The 14,645-nt window shown below is 37.6% G+C and overlaps 1 protein-coding gene across 18 annotated transcripts in view; it reads right to left on the bottom strand.

The window, feature by feature from the left end:
* Positions 1-14,645, bottom strand: part of MEF2C (myocyte enhancer factor 2C) — a 215,427-nt gene that overhangs the window by 23,237 nt on the left and 177,545 nt on the right. For all 18 annotated transcript variants that reach the window (XM_067464548.1, XM_060761767.2, XM_060761761.2 and 15 more), the window contains one exon: positions 13,848-13,895. In XM_067464548.1, the coding sequence (XP_067320649.1) occupies positions 13,848-13,895 (48 nt within the window). The remainder of the gene's footprint in view (positions 1-13,847; positions 13,896-14,645) is intronic.

Raw genomic sequence — 14,645 nt, 5'->3', positions numbered from 1 at the left:
TTTTAACATTTATTTTTAAACAAGTAAGTGGAATGCAATAACCAGAAAAGCTGTGGCCATCAGGTAACACAGTTCTGAAAACTATACTGTCATCATGGTGCAAATGTTTCTCTCGATCAGAAGTTGAAGGTGGTAGCTTTCTCATTGCATGTTAAATCTGTTAAACATTTCATAGTGCATTACCTTGGCCAAGTGGAAATGGCAAAGGAAAATTCAAGTGGAAACATCCTCATCCAGAAGAACTTCTTTAAAAGTAATTTCCATGCCTCACATTATTGCCTCAATTGTGTTTTTAAACTGACTTTCAGAAAGCAGAAAAAGACAGTGGAAACGGCACTCAATCTCAACTTCTACTTTATTAAACAATGCTAAAATTGTGTTATCTATTAACATTTAGAACCTGACTTTCCACAAAAAAGTACAAGTCTTTCTTCAGTGAAGAATGTTTAGCAACGCGTCAAGAATGGACTGAATCCAAATGTCTCTTTCCACTAGCACAAAAATGTAAGAACCAGGAGTTCTTCTGTTTGTACAGGCTCTGTCTCAAGATCTGTTTACAGCCCACTAGAGCTTACAAACTGTAGTCTGGATCTTCTTTATTCATCATGTTTCTTGTACCGTAATACAATACCCTCAATAGACAGTGAGCCTGCATTAAGGAAAACTCTTTTGCTAGCCACGGAGCAGGGCAAATATATCATCTTCTACCAGTCACACTTTTTTGACTCCAAGCCACAATGATTTGTGCAAGGCTGTCTGGGGACTCTCAGCCACACTAGGAATCTCAGCTTGTGATTTCCACATGCAGACCCATTACTCTGGCCACTGCACCACAATGGGGCTATTTCACATTGCACAGCCAAAGCACATTGCTGTTCTCTCTTTTGTTGGTAAACCTCACTTACTTTATGAATTGTGTGAGAGCATGTGTAACCAATGTTCCCTAACAAGCTGATTTGTCAAGGTTCTTAGGTTTGCAACACATTTTGAGGTAGAAATAGCAACTGACTTCTTTTGGGAGTGCTATGACATGTCAAGTTATGTGTCTCAGATCTGTTGAACAATTGTACGAAACAAGCAATATGCTGGGGTGTTCTAGATCTCAACTAGTCATGAATGTCATTTCCCAGGGTATGTATCCTATTCCATCACCCTTCATCCTGATTTTCTGTTTAATCGTTAGTTTTCATTAAACAACCTTGTATCCTTCTTCCTGCTAGGATCTCATCTAAAGCAATTTTTATCAATCTTAAGTTTCTTCTAAGTTGATTGTTCACGTCCCTCTTTTGTGTGGCTGATGCTGTTTCGGTAGGGGTAAGGACCAACAGTGGCATAACATTTGCTACTAAAATAAATGACAAACTACAGTGTATGATACACATATGATGTATTTAGAGCAGGAACACCTCCAAGCAGTGAAAGATGTCTGTTCATTATATTACAGACTCTTTCACACCTGCAGCTAGTGAGCCTCATTTTACAATTGGTCATTGGAAGGTAATTCTGATTCTTAGGTATGTATCTCCCACTGCTAGCTAGAAAGTGTACTAATAGCAGGGAATACATTAATATCTAGTTTGGCCATTTCAAAAGCATAGGAGCATCACAAAAGGTAAGGCTGGGCTACATTTTCATGCTGATGTGGGAAGCCCTACTTAAATAAAAGAGAAAGCCCTACTTAAATAAAAGAATGTCGGTGATACCTTCCCTTACCATTTTCCACTGAACATCACAGACACCCTTCACACACCTCTATTGTTCACCTATCTGTGCAGAGCTGGAAATGTTACCTTTTAGACTAAAGTTCCTAGAATCCTTCAGTATGGCCATGCAAGGCCTGGGGGATTCTGAGAGCAGTTTGACCCTCTAAAATAATGTTTTCAATTTCCGAACATGCCAAGGAATCAGCATTTTAACTTGAACAGATACCCCTCAGAGTTCATTGTGTGTTACTGATGCAGAAAACCCAGTATCATTCTCTGTAGGGAATGACGGTACAGATTTTCACAGGAAATAGGTATATGCAAATAAAATACACATTTATTTTTGCCATACATTAAGTATGAAATCGGGTCTCTGGGGTTGCTATTCCCACTCCACCCTGCCCCATATGGAAAGGATATTGCAGTAAATAGTATCATCAGGGCTATAATCCTTTCACAAAGGTTAGAAAATTTATGCTCAATAGTTTCTTAATGGTATCGGATTTGGAGAACTTTGCAAAGATATTGCTGTGATGCATGAAAACATGATGTTTCCTATATTTCTACCACTAACTATATTGATTTATTTGTTTCCACTTCAGCAAAGCTGTTTTGTACCATACCTATCACAATCTTGTTTATTCCAGTGCTCTACTCCCCGCCCGCCAGTCAACTCAGCAATTACATTTTAATTAATTAAACAAGCCACTTAGACGTATTACAGGCTGATGGCCACATTTGATTTTTTTCTTCTTCTTAATGGCTGTAGTTTGCAAAAGCTTTAAACATCAAGGTCAACTGCTTGAATACTGCAATTCTACAGTAAGGGATTGTATTTTTTACCGCACGGTTAAGCTTTACGGTTAAGTGTAAGCCCGGTTGGGAGATTCTGACACTTCCAATTAGGTGCTTACAAAAAAAAAGGCATGATGCATTCTCATCACTTGTTCCTGCTGTGTGTACAGGTTATACTTCCCTCCTTCTACTACAGAGCTTGAAAAGCTAATTTTCTTAGGCTCCAACTCCCAGAATCCCCCAAGCAGCATGATCAGAGATAAACTGGGAGTTGTAGCAGCAGCAGCAAAACCCAGCAAACAAACAAAAATGAAAATCCTAAATTTTAACTCTGACTTAGAACAACAAACCAAATGAAATTGAATTTTACAAAAATTAATTAAGCAGGATTTATATTGGTTTATGGAGATAAAGGCTCACATTCAGAATAAAACAAATGCATTATTACTATATGATAAGGCAGGAAGCAGAAAAGTCAGTCTACTGAAGGGCAAGGGAGTAACACCATACCTTCCAACTTTTCTAATACTGTTCCACTTCATCTTTTGTTGTCCTACTTTTTCAATGTCACAATTTGTATCTGTTTCTCCCACTTTCCCCTTTGTCCTCTGCTTACTTCAATTTCTGCATGCTGAATTCAAAGTGCAGAAGTAATTTGCTCTTAATTACTAATCAGTAGGGAGTGGAGGGGAGAGAATGAAGTTTCTCCCTTCCCAATTGGCTCAGGCAAAAGCAAACTGCAGCAGCCTCTCCTTTTGTCTATTTTTCCTTGCTAGCAGCTATTCCCATCTTGACCACACTCTGTTTGTTGGAGGATATGTAATGCCCAGGTACCCTATTTATTAGAAGAATATAAAAATATTCAGTATTTGGAAACTTAAATATTAATATACAGACTGTCTAGATCCTTCCAGATAAAAATACAGCTGAAAATGATGCCTTTCTGGTCCATTTGTCTTCATTTAGGTGCTCTCTGCCTGTGCTTTTCCTCAAGATTTCTGCAACTCTTTCAGTGACAAGGAGGAAATATAGGAACAGAACAGTTAAACTGATGGTAACTGGAGAAGCGTCTGGCTGTCTAGTCCTTCTGTGAAGGGAGGCAGCCAAACCAATCACAATATCTTCAACATTAAAAAGGCTCTGAATATGTTACAGGAGATGTGCTTCATTTTTTTAAGCTCAGAAGGTTGTGGCAATGGCAAACCAATCAATATAATGACAATAGGTTGCGCTAATGATTGTACTGCAAGGTTTTGCCGTTGCTATTAGAATTTCTTACACTTTTACCGAAAAGCAGAATTTGACCCTAGTCAGTGGAACAAACTGCATTGTACAATGGGCTTGAATCCAACAAAGCAATTATGAAGGTGATTAATCCATACCTGATCGGCTCCACGGGCACCCACCTCTCAAAAGGGGCAGCTTGTAAGTGGCTAGCAATCTCCATTCTACTTTGTTTTTTTTAAAGTTTGCTGCCCTTGAGTGTTAATCAAACAAGTGAGCAAAAATGCTTACACGACAGAGGAAAACACCTTCCTGGAAAATATAACCCCTCTTCAAATCATCAAGGGAAATGCGTTGCAAATCGGTAGATCATTGCCTTGCACTTATCCCCATTTGACTGCTTGAAAGCCTTTTTGCCATAGAAGACTATTCATTTATTTCTATCTGTGGCTAGAAATCAATTGCCTTTCTGAGATAAAATATTCTCCTTCTTTTCAAATATGAGTCTGGGCCAAAATTAACTTCAAGTGAGAATGCAGCATTTTCCCTTCTTTGTCTTGGGGGTGGGGGGAGAAAAGTGAAGGAGTTTACTATGGCAATTTCTGCAATAAATCTTAGCATACATTTCAGTGATCATTTGGAAAAGTTACTCCTTTGGCTAAAATACCTAGAATCCTTCAGCTGGCATCGCCATTGACCATCTTGGTTGGAGATTCTGTTGGCTGGGGTTAAAATAATTAACTTCTCCCAGTTCTGATTTCAATGTTAGGATTATGTTACCTCCTTCCCTGCTTGTTAAGTGTCAAATTCTCTGTCCCTTTTGCTAAACATTATTTTGGCTGTTGCTTGGTGGCCCATCTCAGAGGGAAACAAAATGCAGTTTTCATTAGAACTGTGATGTTGAAAAGAATTGCCAAACTCCACGTTCATGTTTCTTCAGGGACAAATAAAAAAGGTCAACATGACAAGACCAAACAAATAAAGAAGCTCAGCTTTGTCAGATGACTCTGAATCATTTGGTCTGGGTTCTAAGAAATCTGGGACTGAAAGTTCTAACAAACTCAGGGAAGCTTGAAAAGCTGATTCATGGCACGGAGTTACAACTCCCAGAACTCCATAGCCAATATAGCCAATAATAACTATGAGTTCTGGAAGTTACTCTTCTAAACTCTGCAGATTAATCAAATGAAGGCTACAGCAGATTATATCTTTCTCACTTAAAATTACCCCCTTTCCCAAACTTTCAATCCTCCCTCAAAATGTTAGGAGAGGTCTGCTGATAATGTCAAATGTCTTCCTTTGAATGGCAATGCTGATACAGGATCTCTCTCACACACCGGATTTACTTTACAAGTAAAAAAACAAAACAACAACAACCCTGGAATCATACATATATAGAGAGATAGATACCTTGGCACTTTAATGATTATATTTTTAATTATCTTTAACTATTAACTTAATCAAGTTTTAATTGTGTTTTAATGTATGTTCACTATTACAGGAGTTTTAGGACAGTGATTAGTGTCTTTTTGTGTATTTTCTTGTTTTTGTCTTTTATTGTTGACATGGTCAGTGGACTAATCAATTAACTTCTCATTGGCTATTTTAGTTATATAGAGATCGATAGTTTTGAAATACATAGATAATTGTGAAATTCAATATTGGACTGGCTCAGATGATGACTTTGGACAATGAGGCTAACAATGAAGGTATTGGTTTTATATGTTTTTTAAAGGTCTTACTGTATGTATTTTATAATTCTGTTTTAAATGTGGTTTTAATTTGTATATTGTTAAGGCATTGAATGGTTGCCTGGCTGTAAGCTGCCTTGAGTAACCTTCAGGTTCGAAAAAGGCGGGGTAGAAATATCGTAAACAAATAAATACATCTGATCAGTTGGAAATAGAATCAAAATAGGGCATGCCATTACTTTTCCTCTTAGTGCAAGTTTTAAGAAACATGAAGTGGCTATGTTTTTTCATAAATCTCATGGAAGCCAACTAGTGTAAAGGGAATGTGTGTTTACTGACAAACCAGAAGAATAAAGAGACCAGGCAACAGGAGTGGAATGAACTAAAGGCAACTTTATTAATTGTTACCTGTTTAAACGTTTCTTGGTGAAAGATAATCAAATTTGGAGGCGTTAATTTGATACGGGAGAGGCTGAAGCAGTCGATCATCCCAGCAAATTAATTTTCCACACCTCTATTACTTTACAGTGCAGTAAATGAGCTAAAAATCAAGAGGAGAAGGACTGCCTCAACACCACATTGCCACAACCAGAGCTTGGCACATTACTTTTAAAAAGAAAGAAATCAGTGACAGGTTGCAGCCAACTCAAACTTAACAAGGGTCAGATGATACTCTGGAATCCAGAATATCCTCGTACCATTACTTAGCTCTGCACAACTTTTATACATTGTGCTATTATATTCATTCTAGTTGGTTTTGAGACCAAATGTGGATTTCTTTCTCCAAAGAGTTAAATATATGGCTTATTTTTTAAAAATCCTGGAGCAAACACACAGCTGCATTCCAAAATCCAAGAACCATCAATTCTCTTTTTCAGTACTCAAGGGTTTGCATGAAATCCAGATGTTTGCTGATTTGCAATGCTTTCTTATACTTTTTTGGAATAAAAGGAAAGATTGTCACATGCAGGAAAAAAAAACACTGCAGTCATCCCAACCATCAGTACAAGGAGAGGGTCGACTGCAGTGATTCAAATGTTATTTTTTGAGTGTGGGCTTCCTAGAAGAATATACATAATTGCTTGTTATTTAAGAGGTTGGGGGAGAGAGTCAGTCATCCCCTTCTTTAAAACCCACCTTGGAAAGACTTGCAGCTTCTATGACTCATTTAATAAAAGGGATTCTCATTATTGGCTCAATGATTTTACTCTTTCAATCCATCATTGTACAAAGATAAATATTGAGACATTGTAAATTAGAGATGAGAAAAGACCTGGAACACTTTAAAAAAGAGAATGATGTGAAGGCAAACAACTCTATGAAAGATGTCAATGGCCAAGTTCCCCCCAAACAGGAGCTACTAATAACTGTAAGGATGTAAATGCATCCTTTTACTTGCACATAGTAAAGGTTTAGACTTTGTTATATTAATCAGTATATGAATGAGTTGCTGTAAGTTTTTCAGGCTGTATGACCATGTTCCAGAAGCATTCTCTCCTTCTGGAACAGGAGACAATGCTTCTGGAACATGGTCGTACAACCTGAAAAACTTACAGCAACCCAGTGATTCCGGCCATGAAAGCCTTCAACAGTATATGAATGGCTGATATCTCCATATCCAGATATTAGGCATGTCATCCCTTAATGGCTTATTTTTTATATATAAACCATTGTTTACAATAAAACTGTATTCAAAACTTACAACCACATTCTTAAACACTATTACGATAGCATCATAAGTTATTTAGGACTGTGTTTTTTAACCTATCAGATGTGGGGCTAAGAGCAGCACCATTTAGGCACATTGATTAAAGCTGTTTTCCCTCTGGGAATTCACTATGGATTTGCAGGCAACAGCTTAAAGACTGGTCTTGGTCCACAGGCCATAACACTGAGCAGCACTGATGTAAGAGATGCATTCATAATGTAACAATGCAATTAAGATGAGTTTGCAAATGCTTGGAATGCGAAAGCTAACAGGTAGAACTGGAGTGGCAGAAATAGATGGTATCATTCCATTATCCAGGCAGAGGCTAAAAGGGGGTGCTAGGCAGAGGACAGTCCATTTTATGGGGGGGGGGGGTGAGGGTGAGGGAGTAAAACAATTTCTCTCTCTTTTCCTGTTATTCCCCCCACCCATGTTACTGCCATGATATGATATCGGGGGGGGGGGGGGGAGGGGGAGGGAGTGAGGGAATAACCAGGGAAAATGAGGAAAATTATTTTCCTCCCTCAACTCCCAACTGTAATGGAACAGTACCATATAGTTTTGCTTTCTGTAATGTGTGAAACAAGATCTAGATGATAAATCAAAATAAATCAAAAATATATCAAAAATGTGAAATTTCAGAAAAATAAATTATTTTTAAAAAATTACTGTAAAGTTTCATGCAAAAGGATTAAAGGCAAGAAAAGGTGCATGAGGCACATTTTGAGACCACCCACAAGAACACCTATATTTTCATGTCACTACAACAGTCTAACACGGGGGAATCTGACAGTTCCCATTCCACGTTAAAATAATGCCTTTAGCCATTTTCTGTGTGAACTGGGAGCTCTGAAGACAATTGCTCACTGACTCCAAAACTGACATATTTACACACTTTAAAAGCAGTTTAAAGACGGAGTCCCACAGGAAATCACCAGAAGTAGTCTTGCGTCATATAATGGGCTCCATGAGACCCCATCTTTACATTGTTTTTAAAGTGTGTAGAAATTGGGGGGAGGGGGCTGCATCTGATGAGGTTCTAAAAGAGGCTCAAATGAACAACTTAGCAAAATTAGTACTTTTGTAAATTCTATGCCTTAAATGGGTCTACTCTAATCAGGTTTTCAGTTTTTAGTCTTCAATGAGAGAATGCCATTCAGAAGAAATAAACAAAAATAAACCGTTTCTTTACAACACCTAAGGTGCCATTGAAATAAAAAAGTAGAAATAATGTTTGGCTATCTGCTGATCTGATTTGTTTTTAAAAAAGAGTAGATGTTTGCTTAGTCTGGCATTTGCCAAGGTACAAAAGGGAATTAGGTATACATACCACTGCTGTTTATGCGTTTTGGGTGCTTTCTGTTATTTTAGGATCTGCTCAAAGTTTCACTACTGATTGCTTCATACTTTGCTTGTTTGGTATAGGCATATTTGGGCATGCTGCCTTCTTTTTTTCTTTGCAAACCATTCCTTTGGTTATATTATTTTGAAAACATGCCCAGAATTCTTCCGGCCCAGAGACCCATTAATTATAAATAGCTATTACCTACATTTCTATTTGGTTTGAAATAATAGCAGAATGTAGACTGCATTGATACATAGCCAATGTGTGACCAAAAACTGCAAAATGAGTAGCATAATGCTAACAAGATATAATTTCCTTGAGAGGAGCAGTGTCCAAGGTTGCCTACTCTGACAAACATTGTCATGTTAAAGTTAAATTCCAATATGAACTTCTTATAGATTACATCTGCTGCTGCCAAGCACCTCCTGCTCTCTCCTTTGATTCCACAACCCCAAGAAGGTGATTGATTTTTAAGAACAACAGCCAAGACCTGGTTTGTAAGGGGTATTTAATACGTGCGCCCTTATTTAAAGACCTGGCTTATTAATTTAAAGGAAATAATTTAAATATGTGCCCTGGGTTATTTTCATTCAAAGCCTTCTTTATGTGATTGCACCCACTACTAGTTACACATATTTGACATCTGGATGTGTCCCTTTTACACAAAGAAGCAGTGCTGTAGTGATATGGCATCCTCTCAGTACTGAGATCACAAATTTCGGTTACTGGGAAAATGCTTTGCTTTTTATAAAGCCTGTATACTAGAGTCTGGGGAGCTGTGGGATGTGTAAGTATACAAGCTTTAAGAGCACCTAATCTCTGGCACTCAGACACATTCTCCTTTATCATACTATTTTGTATGTAGAGTCAGGTCTCCATATTTGAGTGTTTACATTTTTGCAGATTTGGTTATTTGTGGTTTTGATCCATATGTTCTCTTTAGGGATTTCTAGGGCATCCAGCATGACTCTATCATCCACTTCACCAGAAGCTGTCCATATAATAAAAATGGAGGACATAGAGATTCCAAAGAGAACACTTCTCTAGGCATGTGTAACTCCTTCAGCATGATTCTGTGGTCAATTTCTGATGGAAGTTGACCATGAGGGATGATGGAGGACCTATATATTCTAAGAGATATATTTTTTCAGGAAAAAATTGTGCTTTTTATTTGCATTTTTTCCATTTTGGGGCACATTTAGCCCTAAAAGTAGATAGCCTACTGCATGTATGTGTGTGTGTGTACAAACATTTCTTTAAATATTGATGTTTCTCTGTAGAGCAGCACCATAAGTGTTCACTAGGTTTTTCTAAACAGGAAAAATCTCACATGTCTAACAGGTTGCTTCCATTCCTTCAGTAATGTTCTGTTTTATCACATACATCCCTACTTGCCTCCATGACTCTAGTTCTTCCTTTTAAAGTTCAGTTCCAGCTTTATGTCTCCCCCTTCTAACTCAGACTGTTGTTCTATCTACTGCAATGCTGTTTACAGACTGGCAGAAGTTCTCCAAGTTTACAGATAGAAATCTTTCCCAGGCCTACTTGGTGATTTCAAAGACTGAATCAGAAAACATGTGAATAGAAATCCCAGTTCCCAAGAAATAGTCTTTTAAAGGAAGAGCACTGAGGAGTCCTTTGCCACAATTATTATATGGAGAAAATAAGTATTGGATTGAGGCTACTCCCATTTTTGTCTTTCAAGTTAAATTAAGGTAAGGTAAGCCTTATAGTATTCTCCATCACATGGAGTTCCTAGTTTAGTCTCTAGATATTGCTAGATATTATGAGATGTTTAGTAAAACAATTTTAGGAGGGGAGATATGTAGCACACAATATATAAAGTGTACCAGAAAGAGGGTTACAACAGCACAAGAGAATAGTAACCTCCTAACAACCAAATCTCCCTCATGTTGTCAGGAAATTTCTTTCTGTAGTGAGAGAATCAGGTACAAATTCCATTTCCATTATGCCTCTTTTCCACTTTTCTTTCTGCCTCCAGATTGGGAACAAAGCAAAACATGGTCAGCACAAATGTGTAATATATAAGAATCACTGCTAATACTTGTGTGATGCTGGCCTTCCTACTAAGGAGATCAAAGTATCAAATGCTGGGTAATAGCTTCTTACCCATTCTATCTTGATTCAGCTGCCAGTCCAGGTTATTTTGTATATGGAAACACCACCATTTTGCCTTAGGTAGCAAAAAATATGGATCAACATGGGTGATTCTTCCTATACAACTGTTGTACTGGAATACTAAAGCCAAAACTGAAGGTTACAGTTCTGTTCTCACGTAGCTGGATGTAAGATCCACTGATTTCATGGCAACTTACATTCAAATAAATACAACTAGGATTCGGTTGCATGAGACCTGTATCATCATAAAAGCTTCTAAGCCAATTATGTCAATTTAATGAAATCCCAGCACTCATATTGCTCTAAAACTGAGGAGAGCTACTGCTGAATCAGAACAGACATTATTGCACTGGATTGACCAAATGTCCAGCTCAGTATAAGGAAGGCAGCTCACAAAATGAAAGACAAACTTTATTTATTTTAACATTATGAATAGTCAATGCATTTCAAGATAGTGATTTTAAAATGCATACTAGTGCAAAAGTTGGGCAGTGGGAGAGGAATAATTCTGCAAATAACATAAGTGAAAACAATTATGCACCATTTGGACATAAATGGCATTTAGCCTAAATATCTTTCACTATATAGCCTGCAAAATGCGGTGTTCCTTTAGAGTTAGTGGAAATTAATGCATTTTCAATTCAATGAACTCAGTGGGGCTGTGCAAATGACTTTAATGGGATCAAGATTGCCTCTTTAGAGATTAAAAGGTATTTGCAAACCAAAGGTCTCTGAAGCCCTCCTTGTGGCAGAGTGTTCACAAAGTATGTTGTTCATCTGATATGTTAACCTTCTCCCTGGGTTTCAGTACTAATGTTCAGCTATTAACAAAATTATAGGCCAGATCATGGCTAGAGTTCAAAACATTATTGAAGAAATTTGTTTTTTGATATTTGCTTTTTGTCCTGCTGCCCAAATTTTAAAAAGATTATGTTCACTTCCAGTGTGTGTGTGTGTGTGTGCTTCATAGAAAATAACCGCTCATATCTTATGTGTCAGCTGTTTCCCCTCCGTCAGGTGGGTGGCAAGATGAGGGATGTAAATATAAGATTGTTTTAAAACATGTTGGCTTAAGGTCAAGGAGTTCCAATTCCTTCCTTTCAATCAGAGGCTTCTGGTTTGAAAGAAAGTTGCCAAACCCATGGCTGTATTTATAGCTCCAAAACACTATTAAATAGGAAGTTCGCTCTCGTGTTGTTGGCAATGGTGACTGTCACATGGTCATACTGTCCAACCAGAGCATAGCATTGAACAAATTTACTTTTAGCAAACCTGAGATAACCTTGGTTTTACTTAAAAATACCACTACTGGTATTTTAATTCCGTAGGATAATAAAAAGTAGCCAACTTTCCCAAGTTCTATTTATGTTCTTGGGAAAACTCCCAAGGTAAAATTGTGGATGATTTCAGGATTATTATTCCAAATAATCCAAACCAACCAAACAGCGCAGTTTTGAAAACATATCTAACCCAAGGAGTTTTTTTCCATTTCCTATCTTTTTATTACACTGCAGTTTCCTAAAGTAACATAGAAACAGACACCCTTATGTTAGCCATCAGAAGTAGCTTCATCTTCTAATTATTGTAGAAAAACTCAGAAAAAGTATCCTTCTTTTGTGGCAACTTGGGCTATTTTTAGGTTCAACAGGAAAACGCAAATGCACAGCTTCTAATTTGTCAAAAACCGTACACCCTGGCAAATTGAACCATAGGATCATCATATTGGTTTCTAAGTTGGCAGTGAAGAAATACACATGGGTCTCTGTTCTTCATGAAAAAAGGATAAACAAAGAACTTCTGATATTCAAAAGAGGGAGAAGGAAGACGCTCTAAAATAGAACCATTGTTGAATGATGTCACTGTGGCAGACATTTCAACCTCCTTATGACCTCTCATCTTCCTTTCTGCCCTACAGCAAATGAGTCTTCTTGCTGCTTCAAATTTAAGACATAAAGAATGTACCATCTGCAGTAAGGTCTATATTCCAATTTGCCAGAAGTGGAACTAGGATTCTTGACACAATAACACTTTTATTAGTTCATGCGCTTTATAACCTTCCCTTTTTTACATATGAAGAACCCATCTAAGATTTTATATTTTACTAAATTTACCCAAACATTTTACATTATAAAAAGTTTTTTCTTGCATTTTCTAGTGCTACTAGTAAAAAAACCCAAACAACTAGCAATTTTTATGCAAACTCTGCATTTTGGGAAGCCACTAATTCAATTCGTAAAAGTTTTTCCCTCCCAAAATTATCCTTGAGAAATGGGAAAGGACTGCTATATCATAACAAACCAGTAGAGGACACTCATTTGTAGGCCTAACGAGTTCCATTCCAACCCTATTACTTGGGCACTTTTATATTTCTGTATTATAAAAGGTCAACTGACTGTATTATAATTTGGTTAACCAGAATTCCAGAACTGTGGTATTTCTTAGTTTAGATTTTATGGTAATGGGAAATGCTAGCATCCAGGATCATGTATTCCCTATTATCTATTATGTGAGTGTAGTAATAAATATGTTACACATAACATAATTAACTCACATGATGCAACAAGAGAGTTTTTATTTTTTGACAGATGTTTTAGCATTGCAAAATCAATGTGACATCACCAGACCCTTAGGCAGTCCTTTTGAAAACTCAGTCATGGGTAGTGATTAATACAATGAATACACAAATGTAGGTATTCTGCACTTGATGATCTTAATAATTAACTAAAATCTACATCCTTTGGACCTCACTTTGCACAAGAATGTTGTTTTTATCAGTAAAGCCATGAATGTCCATGGCTCCTGTTCAAATGTGATGTGGAAATAATGAAAGAAGAAACAGAGTAACTTGCCACAAATTCCTAAAGCACTTCTAGGGATTTCTGCAAGTCTCCTTATACCATTCCCATGGCATTTCTCCATACAGTCATTTCTGTCAGAGGATTGTCAAAGGGCTCTTTGACTTGGCTCCATTCAGTGAGAATTCTTCCTAGCAGAGTCTCCATGACTGCATGCTCCTTTTTCTATCCCCCTTTTAAAAAGGAGATCTTAATGTAGGGACATTGGGAAGTTTAATATTGGGAAAGGTACTTGTGAGCATGATTTGCAAAGCACCTAGGGTTAACCTCATCCGGCTGCTCCTAATGATATTCTAGAGAGTTATTTTAAGACTGGCCTCATGTTAACACTCTGTTGTGGAGTCTGTAACCCTTTCAAAAGAGGATATAAAACATTCTTCTGTTTACCTGCACTGGTGCCTGCACCGGTTGTGAGGTCCCCACCCATCAGGCCACCTAGGAGAAGACAAATAAAATGTTTATAAAATAGGCAAATTGAGAGAGGAGCTGAAAGAAACCACAAAGGTCAAACAGAAATTATAGCCTATTCCTCAAAGCCCTGCAAGCCCTGTTCTACCTGAGTTCTTATAAAGATCAGGCTGTGTGAGGCATGCTGATTTATGTCAATGTACCACCCAACCCAATTCCTACTGCTTATGCCATCATTATTTAGTGGCTTCAGTGGGTAAAAGCTCTGGACCATATTGACTGAATGAGAAGTGACTGTATAAAATTGCTCACGAAAGCAGACACAGCCACTCCTAGAAGAAGCAGGAGGGCACATCTACTGAAAGTATTATTCCTTCTGTAGGTTTTCATGTCGCTTTATAGCAACCATACATTGAGCCAATCCTCAGCAAGACTTGTTCAGATGGGGTTTGCTATTGCTTTTCTCTGAGGTTGAGAGTGTGACTTGCCCAGGGTTGCCTAGTAAATTTCCATGGGCCAGTGTGGATTTGGTCTCCTGGAGTCCTATCCACTCCAGCACACCATACTTGTTCTCTACCTACAGTTTTGCTATGATACAATGTCCTAATATGGATGTTTTCTAGATGTAATTCTATAGGTTGTAGTTTCCTCAAACTCCAATATTAAGGCCCTTCCACTTCTAGTACTCCCAAATGGCATCTAAGGTATTGCCAAATTCCTTCAAGTTTTGAAATCAGTTTGTAAGACAGCAATATGTGTGTGTGCATGCACACACAC

This window comes from Anolis sagrei, chromosome 2 (genome assembly GCF_037176765.1).
Source record: "Anolis sagrei isolate rAnoSag1 chromosome 2, rAnoSag1.mat, whole genome shotgun sequence".
NCBI classification, from domain to species: Eukaryota; Metazoa; Chordata; class Lepidosauria; order Squamata; family Dactyloidae; genus Anolis; species Anolis sagrei.
This window is presented reverse-complemented; position numbering and strand designations above follow the sequence as displayed.